Source organism: Amphiprion ocellaris, chromosome 20 (assembly GCF_022539595.1).
Source record: "Amphiprion ocellaris isolate individual 3 ecotype Okinawa chromosome 20, ASM2253959v1, whole genome shotgun sequence".
Classification (NCBI taxonomy): Eukaryota; Metazoa; Chordata; class Actinopteri; family Pomacentridae; genus Amphiprion; species Amphiprion ocellaris.
Genome location: NC_072785.1, coordinates 25,889,832 through 25,907,950, shown reverse-complemented (window position 1 = coordinate 25,907,950; position 18,119 = coordinate 25,889,832). Strand labels below are relative to the sequence as shown.

Below are 18,119 nucleotides of genomic sequence, written 5' to 3'. Positions count from 1 at the left end.
TAATTAAACATATGAAAAACATAACGTTTTAAAAGGCATTTAAATGACGTTTTGTGTTGGAGTTTGTGTTAAGATTTTTTCAGTTTTACTTCAAAAGTATACCAGTTCCAAATATCAGTTATTATTGTCCTTGATTGCTAATAATGAATACTGGTCTGTATTAATCAGGCAATTGGCAAAGTTTCCCAAAAGAGAAGGTTTCACTCTTTGATGATGTTTTTTTCTACCTGGTGTTTTATGTATAAGCGAGTTACCAGTTTTTCCCTTTTTGGTGACAGAACCACAGAATGGAAACTTGAACCTGCAGAAAGTACACAGTAACCTAGATAGCTGTTAATAGTTTATCATGTACACCATAAATATCTGCAGCTAATAGATTTACTATGGATATTTGCAATGCATTATTAGGATTAATCTTCATGCTTTGACTGTTCCTGTATATAAGGCCAAAATTTCAACTTCTACAAATATAGAAAAACATTTATTTTCCTAAGAGCTTTCATAGAACACTTCAGTTGCTTGAAATATCTACTGGAACCACATTTAACCCTATTTTCAGGGTCACTACCTTTACTTTTTAGCTCTTATGTTGGCCATGATGAGAACTAGCCTTCCATGGGTCATCTTGTATTTTTCAGAACAATCTCAGCTAATCAGGTCTTCCATCATTGGATATGATAATAATTTATAAGATTTTTAATATCCACCATTATGTCAAGGAAAATAATACTTGAAATTATAAAACTGGTATGTTTTGACATGTATCCTTGCCTAAATTGTTGGCAGTAGAGATATCTTTTCATAGTAGCGTAGAGAAGATCATCTGGAATCTAGAAATATCAGAATCATGATGGTGCAAGAACTAAATGACTTACATGTTTGGAAAATATGTATTTAGTGCCTTTTGTAGTGAATTTTATATTGTTTTATACAGTACAGTCTTCACATGCACCTACTTGCAGAAGCAGTTTACTGAACACGAGAAATATCAAAATATTTTGGCCAGATTGCTACAGATTTTCCTGTCAATATTCATGGTCCCCAGAGGATAAAAATCAGCAGAGTTAAGTAATTCTTTAAGCATCTTACAGCATAATTTCATGTGTAATCCAACAACCTGCAGAAGGACATTCATGATCCCCAGAGGAAGAATCCTGTTGAATTCATTGTTTCCATCTCCTTTATTAGCACCAGTAAAATCACACGAATGTATCATGCAAAATCTCACCAGAAAACAGCTAAAGAAACTAAAAGCACAACAACCTCAATCACCACTTTTTCCTTCAGTGCTTAATGAGAAACTGCTGCTGAACAAACGGTTCAGGACGAAGTTAATCTAAAAGGTTTGTTCTTCATGACTTCTCCTCACAGAAGACAGCCACGCCAAACTATGACCTTATCGCTTTGCCAGGAATGTTTTTCCCATAAAGGCTAAATGGAGAAATGTGCACCGAACATCTGCGATTATTAACAGCTCGTCGTCATACGTATCCCAGTGATTCAATGGTTAATGTCGGCTGTATTCTAGGTAATACGGGCATCTAACTAAAAAATACACACAGACCAGCTCCAACACAGTAGTTTTAACTCTGTAGTTTGAAATATGATTCAATTTATTTCCTGTTTTTGTCTCATTTTCTACAAATTCCTTTGTGGCAGCTTCTTAAAATGAAATTAACTTGTTGTTCTTTTGCACAACTTTACTACACAAGTGCATAATTCTCCTTTTAGTAGGCTGTTTCCAAACTATTGTTGTCGGCTTCTTTTGGAAAAACACCAATTACAAACAAGCCAACATGATATTTTGTTACGATACAGTCACAGGAATATCTCATTTAGGTTTAATTTACCCTTTTGGTGGTGATTTGTGAGAAATCTTCCTCATTAAAACCACATTTTGCTTGTTTGGGGCATTTTTACATCAGCTATTCTTCATGTAGCTCACTTCTCTGTGTTTTTACTTTAATTTCTTTACTATATCAATATTGCTCTGGAGAGCTCTCATTTGACCAGCTGTCCCAAATACTGACAAACACATTGCCAGCACATTGCAGGAATAGTTAGGATTCCCCAAAAGTCCAGTGCGTTTGCTGGATTGCTTCATCTTGGTTTTCTTCAGCCTGTTTGTTGCTGATGGAAAACAACACGACTGAGCTGACAGGTTTGTACGATGCTCCAAATGAAGGCATCAACTCAATGGAATCTGATATAAATAACTCAAAGCCCTATATGGGGAAGTAATGAAATGAAAATGGCACTCCACCAGTTTACTTGTCTGAAGTTTGACTGCTTATATTGTAGAAAAAGCTGCATTACAAACTTTGTGCAGAGTTTGAAAGATGTGGGCTTTTCTCAGAGGAGAGATTAACCTTCTTAACACCAAAAACCAACCAACAGGTTTAAAAAAATGCCCAAATTACACCATTTATCAGCCCAAAACAGTAAAAACAGAATGAAAAGACAGATCTTTAACTCTATGCAAGTCTGTGAACGTACCAAAATAACCAACAATAAACTTAAAATTGTGGTATTTCATTAAAATCACTTTATTCTACATGTTGCATTGAAAAAAATTGCCAAAAATAAATCCTTTGAACCAGATTCTGGCAAAATCTAATAATTTAGTGCTCCTCAGTGCAAGCATGAAGCCATAAGTGACTGAGCTGCAACCAACAGTCACGTGAACAAAAAAAAACTTCTATGCTGAACTGCAGGCTGTGTTCACAAAGAGCAGAGAATAGACAACAGAAGACGATAAAATAAATGCAAAATGGCTCAAAAAAGGTACACAGAGCAAGTTTTTGGAAGATACATTCTGCATGGTGAAATATCTTTCTCGAATTAATGTACAGAGGACTGTGAAAAACACTTAATTTATTAATTTGAGGCTGTAAATATGCAAACAGGGCAGATCAAATAACTTATTTTTAGTATTTTTAGCCTCCATTTTGAAATATCTATCCATACATACATACATACATACATCTATATATATATGACTCCTTTCTCCTGTGGGCATTTGGCAAAATATTATACATACTGATTTCCAATATTTTATGATTTTTGTAAAAAAAATTATCAAAGAAATTCAACTTTCTGTGTTTTTTATGATTTATGAGCAGCAAACCTTCCTTTTATACCGCAGTGCATAATAAACATATACAGCAAGTAAACTGTCAAAATATTTGGGAGTTAGAGCGTTAAACATAATTATGCTAGTGTTGCATGATGGGAAATGTAGGATCCAGTGTTTTTTGGAGTTTCACCCGTACTAGGGATAAAAGTCTGGTTGTTTTTCTGCCTCAGTTTCTTCAGTTTTGACTGGCCTTTTCCCACCAGTTGGTTGTTCATCCCAAAAAACTTCTCGTGTTGTGTTTGTATTTGATGTTTTTATCCTAACTTTCTGTAAAAAAGCAACTTCTTGTGTGAGAGCAAAGTCATTAAAATGGATAATCCACCAAAAAAAAGTAGGAGGGCTGCTGTGTGCATGATCCAAATCCTCTGTAAAACTTGAAATTCTCTGTGTGGCAGGTTGCTAGCCTGGGGGATGTTGTTGTTTTTTTTATTCTGTAGGGTAGGGGATTTTTATAACTGTAACACACAAATAACGCAAAGAGAGAAAACGGCACCTAAAATAAGCGACCAGCGGCAGGTTTTTATCCACATTTTATGTCCAGTTAGTCAGACTGAGCATCTAGTAGTTAGTAGTTTAGGGAAAAAGCAAACCTTTGCTTAATCTAATCAGCTCTATCATATAAATGCAAAACATTTCAGTATTAACGTGTGGCGTACCCGTTCTCTCTAAATCTACCTCATCTGCTTCCCGCTAAGTTTCTGCTCTCTCACTTTTCTTCTTTTGGACAAAGCACCAGATAACAGATGTGAACTTGTTGCTTTTTTCCTCAGAAAATGATATACGTTCTTTTAGTGGAGTAGTGCCTTGAATCCTGCAGCTACTGTTGAGTTAAAACACAACTCCTATACGATTTCTCATCAATTTTGATCCAAAACCTGATGCATTAGTTGCTATTTATGAACTGGGCTGTGTGATAAACCACTAATGCATGATTTAATTTCTCTCTCACACCTAAAAAAAAGGCCCTGACCTCCATTCCTTTGTGCACCATAAGCGTAATTAAGATACAAGCACCTGCAGCACACGTTACATGCATCAGCACACACACATGCAGACTAGTCACACCTGCACTGTGATCTACCTCACACCAATAAAAGAGGCTTTCCTGCTCTTGAGCCTCGGCTCTGCTTTCCCAAGCTGAAGGTATGCAGTCTTGGCTGCTCTGCCGCTCGGGCTTCACTGTTTGTTTGTTCTTCGATGGGTTTACGAGTCCTCGCTGATGCTGTCACCAAAGTATGCTGGTTCTTCGCTCCACCGTCCCCGGTACCAACAGGTTAATTTGATGGAGGGGGATTAAGGAGACGTGGGTAAGCCTGGATGCCATCCTCATTTACCAGCTGTAATTTCTGAATACATCCTCCCTCCCTCAGGGAAACTGATTTCAGAGAAATAAATGTTTGAAGAAAAAGTGCCTGCCAACCACCTGCCTCATTACATTGATCATTCCTGGTGCTGAGGTTTAAAAAACATCAAAATATCACTCATTAAGACGGGCAATTTGTTGTGACCTTTAATTCTTCTGAGACTGTAACAAAGTTTGCAACATAAAAAGCGGTTTTTCAGTGAGATCATGATTTCATTTTTTCCTGCACTGCCTTTTAATCTAAGTAAATAACCTGCGTCTTTACTACAGTAGATTATTCTAGAGACGGTGTCGTACCGCCATCCTCCAACACGTCCTTATCCTCAGAGGGGTTCTATCCTCCCACTGGCTGATTAACAAACTACTAAAACAACAAAGAGCAGATTAAAGTTGCTCTCAGGAATGAGGAGGGAGCAGAAAAGACACCCGAACTGCACAGGCAGCAACAATCACACAGCAGAAAGCTTGAATTGAGCTTTGTTGATCTCCCAGTGTGTTCTGAGAGAGTTTTGCACCTATTGCATCATGGAGCCTGCAGGGAAATGAGAAAGCAGCAGTGCTATGCGGTGAAATTAGCTCAGGCGCTCACCGCTGATAACAATGTGGAAAAGTTGGGGGTGTGAATTCTGGTATTACGGCAGCTGTGAGCAATGTTAGAAGCATCCGATGTGGTGCGAGTGGGGGAGTGCAGCCGGCCGAGTGGGTTCTTAATCCAGGCCAGGAGGAGGATGAAGTGGATGCAGGGAGAGTTTAATGTGATGGAGATAAAGTTGAAACTTTTTTTTCCGTCTTTAGCTGAGAAGCTCCACTTTCAGTTTGACCACGCTGAATTATGCTGCTATTGTAGAGACCCTCCCTTCGTTTTTGTCTGGTGTTTTTTTTGTCTGCCTGTATTTTAGCTGTCTGGTCGGTGAAGCAGAGTTCATCTGTTCTAAGAACACCTGGAATCAGTGTTTTCAGCCTATAAAGCGTTGGCATCCTGCATATCTCTCACTCACCTGCTTGGGCATGACTGCAGCAGTGTTTTTCCTTTCCTTTATTTTTTTCCTTTCATTTTGCATATACTGATATTAGCAATGCCTGGGCCTGGAATCTTTCTGCGTGGAATTTGCATGTTCCTCTTCCTCAGGTTAACTGGTAACTAATTTGTCCGTAGGTGTGAATGAGAGTGTGATTGTTTGTCTCTATGCTTCATAAATTTTGCATTCAAGTATCCTTGGTGTGTTTAATAAATTACGTTGTGTTTCCCTCTGAGCTCATTTGCTGTTAAATTGGGGGCTCACCTGGGATTGGAACCCAAAAGTTACAACATGCAACTAAACTGCACTCACAATTACGTTTTGAAGGAAACTGATTTTCTGCCAGATTATGTTTGTTTGTGACCTGATGATCACAATTAAGTTTCAAATCAATATATCTTTGTCAGTTTTTTAGCACCTTTCTGTTGCTCCTTTGCAGCCAATCAATCATTTATTAGACAAGGTGGAACTTATCGCACTAGTAACCCAAAAAATACAGGGGGAGCTTCTAACACGTTGTAAAAAGTTCATATTTCAACCCAAACCATAATATTATCCCTAAATTAAACCATGTTTTGCCTAAACCTAACCAAACAGCGTCTCCCCCTAAGCTTGGTTTTGATAACAGGATTTAAACTCAGAAATTTTCGTTGCTAACTTGGGTTGTGACAGTATAAAACTAAACTGCATTGACAATTGCATTTTCAGAGACACAGATTTTATGCAAGATTAAGTTTGTTTGTGACATGATCATCACAAATATGTTCCAAATCAGTCTTTGCCATTTATTTTATCGCTTTTCTGTCGCTCCTTTGCCGCCAATCAATTGTCACACTAGTAACCCAGAAAATGGAGGCGAAGCTTCAAATGTATTGTAAAAGGTTTATAGTTTAACCCAAACCTTAATACGTTCCCTAAATCTAACCATGTAGTGGCTAAACCTAACCAAACAGCGAAGAATAATGTCTCCACACAGGATGCTATCCCTGTTCTCTTGAGTGAAAGTCCTGTTGCTGATTTCCACTTCAAAACCTCTCTCCTGCCTCATTACGTAAATGCAGTTTAGTTGTTTAGGAAAGTAATTTTTGGAAGACGGGGTTGTTTAGAGTTTACCCAGTGGGGTTTCTGTCAGGGTTTTAAAATCCTGAAGACAATAGACTTTCTCAGCCTGCAGAGGAGCTGAAGTTACAACAGTAAGACGGAAGAAAATCCATTAAATCACCTTTCTTCTGGCTTCCTAAACATCCTCGCACTTGTATGTATAGTCCGAGAGATCTGTCACTTAAATCTGCCACCAAAATATGCAAAATAACCAGCATGTGCACTTGTTTTGCAGTGAAACCGCACGCACATCCTCTCATTATCGGACCAGTAGGGAAACAATTAATAAGACGTGATGAGCCAAAGCATAAATCCACTGTGGCTCTTTCCATTTTGCAGTCTTGAGCGCAGTGGGAGGATTCAAAGCTGTTGTGAAATAGCTCCAATATGTGAGAGAGTATTACATATTCAACCCCCCGTGAGTCATCTTCCACCCTCTGACCGCAAATATTACAGTGCATCTGCGAACTAAAACAATGTTGTTTCCCTCTGCTTCGCATCACTTCTTTCCCTGTCTGCCTGGACAGTGCCACGGGTGTTTGTAAAGAAGCTGAACAACAGGAGGGAACAAGTAAAGCAGTGTGTGGGGGCAGAAAAAAAAGACATGACAAAGATCTGCCCTAGAAAAGTGGAGGGGAAGGGAGCAGGGATGCTGGTCAGTGGTCAAAGTCAGCAGAATAACCTTCATTTATATTATGCAGCCTTGAAAACAGCCTTTTCTCATGTCTTACACTGTACAAGGTCAGCGTGTCCAAACACAAAGTAAACAATTTGCATTTTAGTGGGTTCAAGCTTTGCAAACTGAACTAACTGGAGACACATGAGGAGTTCCTGTCTTTAGTCATTCTCTAGCCGTGTTTTCACATAATTGGCAAGAAAATTTTTGAAATGTTGCAATAAATTCTTAAAAAGAAAATGCACATTAGGCTTCTAAGGCTGTATCATGTCAACAAAAGGTGGCAGTCAAGGCTACAAGTGGAAGAACCTGGAAACGAAGCCAGCTGCTTCCAAACCGCTAAAAAAAAACTCAAAGCAGTCACAAACAAAACTTTGGCATCTATGAGAGAAAACTAGAAGTCCACAGGGATTGTTTCTAGTTGGGAAAGTTGTGATTTTTTGTTGAGGTCAGCTAATATCGGCCATGTTTTATGCTGTCTATAACAGAAACTGGTAGAATCTTGTAAATTCAATGTTTGCTAAGTCAGAATGTGTACGACAATAGTGTTGCTTGCTCCTGTGACGCATATTAACTCTTACGAAAAATCAAAAACTACATCCAGTGGGCACAAAAAAACCCTCTTTTTGCGAAATCAAGGAATTTTTTGTAAAATGTTGCCATTTCCATTAACTTTATCTAAAAATGTTCATTAAAATACATTAAAGACACCCAGCTAGTGAGCTCAAATGGAAATTTTTGGACCAAGTCTCAGAATTACAGCTGCCATTGACCAAAGTCACTTTTTCTGAAGGAAAAGTTCAGTACTGGAGCATAAAGGCATTTTTTTTCCCTAAATAAATTAATATGGTCCTTTAAATGTCCTTTAAAGCTTGTCGGTTGTAGTTTATCGGATCAAGAAATGAAAATTCAAATGATCAGTCAGCATTTTTGAAATTAAAACATAAGCCTCAAATCTGTCAGTGCGTTTCTGGTTGCTGGAGTTTATTTCTTTAATTGATAATGGCATCAATGTTAAATCTTTATTTGTTTAAACCCTAAAGCATGTCATGTGTGAAAAGATCCCGAATTTAATGCCAACTTTGTCAGTTAAACTTTTACACGTTTTAAACCTGGTCTGGACAAAAGGCTCACTCACAAATGTGAATTGCACAATATATTGCAACAATTCCACTCATATTTAGGCTTATATCTTATCTAATAGGGCTTTACCACGAGAATATTTCAAGATTGCCTCACCTCTTTTCAAATTAAGGTCGTCAATCATGTCTTTAACTAACTAGTACGCACGGTATTTTCGTGCGTAAAAGTGAAATCCGACAAATTACGCACGATAAAATTTGGCACACTCTTACACGAGGAGTTATCTGAAGTGGTGGAAGTGGGAGCAGGTAGACGCTTACCCGTGAGCCAGACTTCTGCGCCGACACTTGAGGCAGGTAGCAGAGAAACAGAGGCGCCAAAAAGTACGAGGAGGTGAAAAGGATGAAGCTTGACAGTAACATGATGGAGCGGCGGTGAGCGCAGAGCAGCGAGCGGCAGGTTGGCTGAGCGCACAGTGTGTCCGTCTGGCACACTGATGACCAACAGGTCCAAACCGGTGGGAGAAAAATAACTCACTCCAAAAAGAACTACCCTCCTTTTAATGATTTCCCTTTTGACTACTTCTCCGATAACTATTCACATAGTGCCACGCGTGGGATGAGAAATCACGACTTGACGGTGACCATTGTGATGTTTTTTTTTATCCACTGCGGGAGGATCAGCTGTTCATCACGGCTTCCACAGGTTGAGTAGCGCCCGTATCCATTGCAACTTCATTTAAAAGCGCATGAGGGAGCAGCGGCGTTGACCGACACCCAAACTGTCCAATAGCAGGCGGGTAGACGGCGGAGCCACGCCCACTTTAAACTCAAGTCTGACTCTGCGCAGAGGTTTGGTCAGTTAGGAGAGAGGAGCAGCAGAGGCAGCAGCTGCAGGGATACTCAGTGCATTATCAACAGTCTTTGAGAGCAGAGACAATGGCCGAGCAATTGTGAGGTCAAATTTTAGGTTCTCATCCCCTTTCAGAGACGTATAATGCTCTATAATAGCCGAGTATCCTGCTGCCGTGACATTTAGCCTGTGTACTTGGGTTACAATGGAAAACATCTATTGAGTAAAGTCAATAGCTGTCACAGGCACCGCAGGAGGTCGGCCTGTGTTTGTAGATTTGGCCTCAGTGTGTGTGTGTGTGTGTGTGTGTGTGTGTGTGTTTTAGTGGGATCAGGATTCAGTGGTTGATTAAGCAAAAAACAGATGTCGGTGCCACTTTATCCCTAATTACTGCCAGTAATTTAACTGAGTTTTAAGAGTAAGCTTCATTTTGTGGGAGAGAAAATCACAGAGAAACCCGGAGACTTTTAAAAATGAAAGTAAATAACATGTTTTCCTTTGAAAAGGCCTTCATACTAAGGTGTTTTTAATTTATCGCAACAGAAAATATAACGAATTCTTGATTTGACACTATAATATAGTAATAATCCATAATACTACCATTTATGATAAATGTGTTTGCAATTTCTGCACTCATATAGTAAGATTAAACTAAAATGCCAAAATAACATATACTGAAAATATATTCTTATTGATAAAGCAAATGTATGTATAATTACACATAAAATACTATTAATTACCAATCTGCTCTGCATTAGAAAAACTCTTTACTCATGTAAAACATCCACCTTTTCTTCTTTATTTATTTTAGAATTTGAAAAACAAAACTTAATTTGGCCCAAATAAATCTTTAAAAGATGAATAGAGTAATAAAGATTCGATTAAATTCACGAAAAGCTAAAAAAAAAAACTTGTTGTTTTCTGCATTTCATGCTGTTTTATAGGTCTAATCTGCTTTTTTCTGCAGAAATACAGCACTTTTTACTCAAACATCTTTGTTTTGCACCTTTACTTACTAGTTATATTGCATTTTAGGATCATATACATAAAATATAGTTAAGGTTAAGTGGAGACACTGCAGGGAATTAACAGATATCACCATGAAACAATATGAAGTTTTGTTTTCTGAAAATCTATGTTCACATCTGTAAATTATATATGTTTGTATTGATTTCCAGAATAAAAATGTAATAACTGAATAAAGCCAGCTTCAGAATTCTGGTTTTATTTTGTTCACGTAAGGTTTTTACAGAGGGGATTTTGGATATTTCTTTTCATAACTCTATAAATCAGAAAAAAAATTATAACTGCCAGGGAAAAAATTAAAAATAACCACCTGTGTCAAATCAGGCTGTGAATGATACATGAACAAACCTCTGTAAAAATGGAAAGTTTGGCTCATTTAAGTGCTCTTGAAGTGGAGGTTTCTGGTTCAGAGTGTGAGAAAAACTTTTATTTTTTTGAGAAAATGTGTATTATAATTAAAATCTGCAGATGCAAGTAGATTAAATGTAGTAAAATAAACATTTAATGTGATTTTTGATGGTTTTTTTTTCATTAATCTGAATGCTAAATACTGCAAATCTAAAAATTGAGTAGTGCATGAAAAAAAACCCACATTGCACCTTAGATGAGTCACATATTACTCCAGTAATACTCCACTAAAATGGTATAAAAGTACCATAATCCTGCATTGTGGGTCTGTTTTGTGCATTTCCCCTATAATTCTTGGCACACTTGATGTTTTCAATGCAAGACTTTAACTCAAAATGAACCACTTTTATGTTGCAGTGTTGCTACTTTCACTTCAGTAAAGGATCTCCTGCACTGATCCTGTTGTATTATTGTTCGGCCCAACGGGAAAGCTGCTAAATGAACTCATAAAAAGCTGCTCCCACACTGTAGTCGTCCCACTAAACTCTCAACTTCTGGCTCCCACGTCCTCTTCCCCTCTCTCTTCCTCCACCTTTTTCCCCCTTTCAGATAAATTGTGTGGCCCATTGAGAGAAAAAAAAAGAGAAGGAGGAGAGAGCAGAGAGGGAAGCAGCGCTCGGTGCAGGTGTCCAAGCTTCAGTTCAGCAACCCCTCAATCCACAGAAAACCGGGCTTTTAAGAGCTGAAAAGGGCCATCCGGTTGCCCCCCTCCCCTCCGTCCAGTCCCCCTTCTCCCACTCTTTGTCCCTATAGATATTTTTTAATTGTTGGTTTTGACAGTTCAGCGGCTTTTTGAGTGCCTCAGTGAAGAACCTTGTAATTAGAGCTATTGAGCTTCTGGAATTGGCACAATTAGGGTCAGCATTGATGATTTCTGTGAGCGCCGGCCAGCTTCTGTATTTTCTCAGAAAGGATGGAGAGAGTCTGTGAAGAGGGTCAGGGCAAATGGGAGAGGAAGAAAAGGGGCCTAAATGAAGTGGAGACAGTGAATTATCTGGATTCTTGTTATCAGAGATGCACTGAGCTGTTTCTCAGCCTGCAGTTCTTCACCCCCCTCCAGCGTTTCCACTCATGTCCCGGCGTGAGTGGAGTAAATCCAGTGGGAGGTGAGGACGAGGAGCAGCGAAGGGGCAACAGGAGTGTCTCTTGGAATGTTAACGAGATCAGTTTATATCTGCTCGTCCCTCCACCTCGAACAAAGAGAGACGGGGGTTTTTTTTCTTTTTTTTTTCCAGGGTGCAAAGCTTGTTGTAGGGAAAGCATGAGCTCGACACTTTAATTCTGTTGTCATTTGGCCGCACATGAAAGGAAAACCTCTGACAACAAAAACAAAAAAGGACTGAATGGGCCCGCTGAAAAGAAATGTACTTCCCAATTACTGCGGCGGCCTTTTCCAAAGACGCTGTCCCCCCGCCGGCTTACACCAACCACATACGGCCGAAAATTAGCAGGTGTCTGTAGACGCAGAAACAGACGGAGGCCACCCAGAGATGTGACGCCCTGCAGAGAGGGCCGGGTTTAGCACAGATGTTCTAACATGATGTCACATGTACAGAAAGTACAGTTCAGACATGGTGCGATGAGCGTTGGTGCTCAGAGTTGGAACAGAGGACAAATTAGTCAGTTGTCCTGGGTTTATTAGACTTTTTTACGGTTTAATTAGTATAGATTCAACTTTATTGTCGTTTCACAGACAATGAAATGCAGTTTAGCATCTAAGCAGGAGTGCAATAGCAGCGGTAAAGTACTTTATAATGAATAGTATGGACATTATGGGCACTAATATATGAATGTACACATGTGGATATAAGATCAAATATGTAATTTCAACAGTATTAATACTATGAAACATATGCAGTATATACACAGTATGAGCTTCAGTATATACAAAATATATAGTGTAGTATGAACTGCAATAAATACACAGTTAAACTGCAGTATATACAGAATATAAATTGCAGTATCTCTATAGCTGTGTTGTTTCCATAGAGGTGCAGGACTTTATGTTGCAGTGAAAAATGATCCCATAGTGAGTGTAAAAATGATGTGTTGCTACTGTTTCAAAGCAAACTCTACTGTAATGAGTTTTAACCTTAAAATCGTGCTTATATGTCAATGCATCAAAGAAAATAATCCAGTTATTTAATATACATAATAACACTGCATGATGTTTGTCCTTAATTTATATCGCAGTTTAATACTAAATCAACTCAAAATTAGCAGCTTCTTGTCCCTCGTGTGATCAATATTATTATCCTGTTACTTAACTGCAGCATCTGAGTACTTCTGCTCTCTGAGTGTTTGATAGCACTTGAGAAGTTCATAGTCACAACACAGTTACAGCACTGAATGAAACACAGACAGTCGAAGGGAGACGGGTAACAAATCACAGATCAGATTGAAAGTTTTGTCTTTTTAAAGTCTCATCTGGATTTCATTTCTTAAATTCCACATATTTTACTAGTAATTTTCACCAGCTCCTGTGTAAAGGCCTTCAGCCGGCCAACGCCAGCAGCTCTGGCCTCTTATTACCCTCTTCAAACTCACCCTGAAGCTCATGCAGAAGCATGCCTGGTGACGGAAACGCACAGCAACAAATAAATAAGCACACAAAGCCAAATTCTGTGTGACATTAATCAGAGATGTGAGGGATTTTTTACGTAGCGGCCGAGTGAAAGGGAAAGTGGCAGTGCAGAGCCACGGGTGTGAAAAGGGCTATTGAGTCTGGATTGGGGTGTCCCGCACCTGCGCTGTCTATTCACCCCACTGTTTACACACTGTCATCCACAATTAATACCTCCTGGGGACAGGGCTGCCTGCCCTCCGCGGGGCCCCCGGACCCATCCAGGGCCCTTATGGATGCCTAATTGAGCATACCGCTCTGCTGATTGAATTAACAGCTCTGTCTCTGGGACCTTTTCCCCTTCCAGCGAGGAGGGGGACTGTTTCCCTGTACCGGCCCACAGAATACAGAGCAGAGGGAGGCGGGAGGAGGTGGGAGGAGGTGGGGGAGGTTGGTGGCTGGAGAAAGCAAAGGGTCAGAAGGGGGAGTTGTTGAAACTGTCCAGAAAACGTGGCCCTTTTCTGTTGGCAAACCGAGGCTGGAAATGTGAACTGGGGGCAACGAAAGGTCTCAGTCTTCACAGGGCCACTGAGTTCCAGCAGGGCAGCGAAAGTGAAAAGAACAAGAACAGCAGCAGAGTACAGTACTGTACACAATGCAGGGCAGACTTTCTCACAATCCACATTCACAACCTTATTTTATTACCTTTCTGCTTCTTTGATGCTTGGAACAAAAATTAGCTACTGCAATCACTTCAAGCTGTAAAGTTATCTTTTATTTTACCGGAAAGTCTGCAAAAAGTCAGAAAATGCACATAAAACACTTTTTTTTCTGTTTCTTTGAAGCTTGCAACATTTGGTCACCTGTTGCAGAAATCTACTGGAGATTTATTCTCCTTCTCTTGTGTGATGTGCATCACTTTAAACTGTCAAATAATCCAGTATTTTAACAGAATTTGCAGGAAATGCAGACAAAATACACTTGCTTCAGTTTGTTTTGAGAAAAGAACATGAGCAGCATCATTTCAGTGTAAACATACTCACAATCCACATTAACAACCGTATTTTTTCTTCTTTATCTTATTTCTGTTTCTTTAATGCTTGAAACCCCTCAAAAGTAAACTAATTCAATTACTTCAAACTGTAAAATGATCCAGTATTTTAGCAAAAAGTCTGCAAAATTATGAGAAATGCAGAAAAATCATTTTTCAGTTGGCTTCATTGAGGTTTCAAAAACACTGCATAATTATGAAAGCACGTAAAGAAAACATGCACATCATCAGCACTGTTCCCTCTAAGCTGTGCATGTGCGCAATTGCGCACTGCTGACACGGTCTCTGGTCCAGGGCCAGAACAAGCAGAGTAGCATCGTATGTCTCTTAGAAAACATCATAGTATAGCCTTTGGTATAAAAAAACACCATCATATACATCGTATATTGTACAAATAACAACTCAAAGCAAAGAGACACTGTAGAATTGTAGTAATTGTGGGCTGACTGGCCTTGGCAATGGTCGTCGGAATGTGAATAACACTGACCACACCTCACAGAGGTTATGGCAACATCAACCACCACCAGAACTGAAGAAGCCTCTTGGGTGAGAGGTGAAACGTCTTCAAGGAACCTTCTTAAAGTCCAGTTGGATTGATTTAAACAACTTTGGATGACTGATTTACTGATTGTCGTATTTTATTTTTTACTGATTTACGGTAATAAATACATTTAAAAAAGGCGCTACTTTGGCTCTGAACCTTTATCTACCTGTGGTCGCTCTGTCTTCTGGAGTGATTTGATTGGTTATACGTCACGAATAAAACTCCTTTAACTTAACATCTGTAAACAAAACAAAAACGTATCAACAAAGTTTGTCTGTTTAACTCCAAGATTTTAAATACTTTCATTTACTGCAAATGAACATCTACTCCAAATGTCTCAATAATAATCATTATCAGCCTTAAAAACCCAAAAAACACCCCTCTATGCTCGACCACACTTAGTACAGTCCGGTTCCCCCTTCTATAAATCTGCTTGGAATCGTCCACTTCCTGTTTGTCAAAGTGGCCTTCCACCTGGACAGGTTTTGTTGGAGCTCATGCAACAAACATTTTGGGTAACTGCACTTTAATATGGATGGATGACACTGAATTAGAGTCTGTTTTAATGAGACTGAGTTAGGATGTGTAGCTCTGTCATTAAATAGTAAATTATTTCTCAGAATTCACAGAGGAAAGTCTGAAATGTTTGCTAGGTTAGCGTCCCACATGTTCTTTGGCTCAGCTAAAGCTAACTCTCTCCAACTTCTGGATCTCGAGTTGCTTGTTGTTAAAATATCTTGCTGTAGGTGCTGAAGCTCAGAAAGTCTGAGATGTTTGTTAGAAAATAAGCTCATTCTCACATCTTATCTGAACTGTCTTCTTTTGTTTGAACTTTCCCTAAACTTAGGAGTTAATGACAGAGCAGCACATCCAGACTCAGTCTCATTTATGTAGAGATTAAACTTCAGTGTCATTCATTGATGTTAAAGTGCAGTTTTTCAAATGTTTGTTGCACATGCTCCCGACCAAACCAGTCCAGGTGGAAGACGATGTGAAGAGAAAGCTCCAGAGGATGAATATCACACATTTACGTTGGAAATAAATGTCCTTTAATTAGACATAGTCATGCAAAAGTTGGATTTCCCTTTAATGATGTTCAAATCCTTGTTGAGTGTTTTGTTGATGTTGGTTTCTAAATGTTTTTTGGCACTCGGCCCCAAAGATAAAAACCTTTTACGGCTCACAAGCTGCAACAATTCACACATTATCAACTATCTTTCTGACTAAACTAACATAAAAAGTGAAAAACTGCCTGATTCCTGCATCATGAATGTAAATCTTTTTGGTTTTTATGACAGTAAACTGAATATATTTGGGTTTGACATTTTATAAACCAAAACAAGAAATGAATTACTGGAGAAAACAATCAACAGATTAATGGTCAAAGAAAATGTGTTTTCCAACATATATGGCTGAATTACTCCAACATTACAAGATACATACAATTTGCATTCAATTTTATTTATATAACACCAATTACAGGTCAAATTGTCTCAAGACACTTTATTTTTATGTTTTTTGTCATATTCAAAATATGACAAAGTAAGAAATTTAAACCTCTTGACTAATCCAATTTATTACTTGGTTTTTAAGAGACTAATCGACAACTAAAATAACTGTCTCCACTAAACCTAATAAACATGAGGTCAAATAGAAGGAACAGTTTTAAATACTGCAGTCCCACGACGACAAGAATAAAGTTTGTCAACAAAAACTAAATCTGCTGGTGGATTCCATGAAAGTCCTAATAAAGGATAATAAAGTGTGATACTAAAGGTTTGTGGTGCTAAAAATGTCAAAGTAAAGATATCAAGTTGAACATCTGGATGGAGGTTGATAAAAGTTGACCTCCCTTCATTTCTCTGGAGCGACTCCATGGATTTTATGGATGGTGGTTAAAGACCTGCTCTTCTAGTCGTCTTCCTTCTAGTCGCTGTAAAAAGTCAGTCCATCCTGGCTGACTTCAACACCTCTTCATGACAGCTTGTTCTGCCTCTGACCTGGTGGAAACTCAAGAAACTCGGGAAAACCTGTCGAGACTTGAGGAACTCGTCGAGACTCGAAGAACTCGTCGGGCGGGGGAAGGTGTGGTGGGCGGTGGGGGAAGGTGGGGGAGTAGAGGGGGGAGGCCGCCACCCACCTCCCCGCCTACTCTCCGCCCTGACTCCACCCAGACTCCGCCTTGGCTCCGCCTGTGTGTTCACTTGGAAACTACGATGCCAAAGGGACGACGAAATCATTTCTTTGTATCTGATCTGTAGCTCAGTGAGTTAAGGATTTGCCTATGGAGCTGCAGGTCGCTGGTTCAAGACCAGACACTTCTTAAGTTTTCTCAAAAGTGTGACAAAGACAAACAAAGAAAACTGCCACTGGTGGGTCTTGAACCTGCGACCCTCCGCTTGGTAGTCCTCTTCTTATCCTCCTGAGCTAACCGCTCAGATACTAATTCTTCTTTTTTTTGCGCATTTATCATCTATTTTTTGGCGTTTTCGAGTTTTTTTTTAATTTGAGTCTCGACTCGACCGTTTTTCTCAGGAGGTTGGGCTTCAGCCTTTGTGCTGGAGGGTGGAACCCTCAGTTCCAAGACTTTCCAAAGCCTCCAGACCTCCCGAGTCCTCAGGACCTGAGCTTTCACACAGTCTGAGGGCTGAAATTTTCTAAGTCCCACAGTAGTTCTCTGCTAGTTTGAACCTTCAGACAGTCCAAGGACTGATATCCTCTAAGTTCCTGAGTAGTTCTCTGTCAGTTTGAACCTTCAGACAGTCTGAGGGCTGAAGTTTTAAAAGTTTCTCAGTACTTCTCTGTTAGTTTGAACCTTCAGACAGACTGAGGGCTGAAGTTTTAAAAGTTTCTCAGTACTTCTCTGTTAGTTTGAACCTTCAGACAGTCTGAGGACTGAGTTTCTCAATACTTCTCTGTTAGTTTGAACCTTCAGACAGTCTGAGGGCTGAAGTTTTAAAAGTTTCTCAGTACTTCTCTGTTAGTTTGAACCTTTAGACAGTCTGAGGACTGAAATTTTAAAAGTTTCTCAGTACTTCTCTGTTAGTTTGAACTTTCTGGTTAACAGAAGCCTTAAAACTTGTGACCATGAGTCTTGATTTCACATTTAGACCATCCACCTGAGTTCTTCTCAGACTTTCACCTGTGGGTTTTTTAGAAATCCTTAACATACTTTGATTCTCTTCACTGAACAGTAAAGTTTGTGGAGATCAGAAGGTAACATTAGTTTGATCAATGCCTTCAACTACTAGTAGACTTTATCTGGAAAGCAGTTTTCTGAAATGAGTTCTTAGGAAA

At 39.2% G+C, this 18,119-nt stretch overlaps 1 protein-coding gene and 1 long non-coding RNA gene across 8 annotated transcripts in view; one reads left to right on the top strand and one right to left on the bottom strand.

The window, feature by feature from the left end:
* smoc1 (SPARC related modular calcium binding 1) overlaps nt 1-9,084 on the bottom strand; it is a 78,609-nt gene extending 69,525 nt beyond the window's left edge. For all 7 annotated transcript variants that reach the window (XM_023290593.3, XM_035957405.2, XM_023290592.3 and 4 more), the window contains exon 1: nt 8,699-9,084. In XM_023290593.3, the coding sequence (XP_023146361.1) occupies nt 8,699-8,800 (102 nt within the window). In that variant the 5' untranslated portion in view covers nt 8,801-9,084. The remainder of the gene's footprint in view (nt 1-8,698) is intronic.
* The window catches only part of LOC118471653 (uncharacterized), a 91,708-nt gene that overhangs the window by 59,662 nt on the left and 13,927 nt on the right, over nt 1-18,119 (top strand). The gene's annotated exons all lie outside the window — the stretch shown is intronic.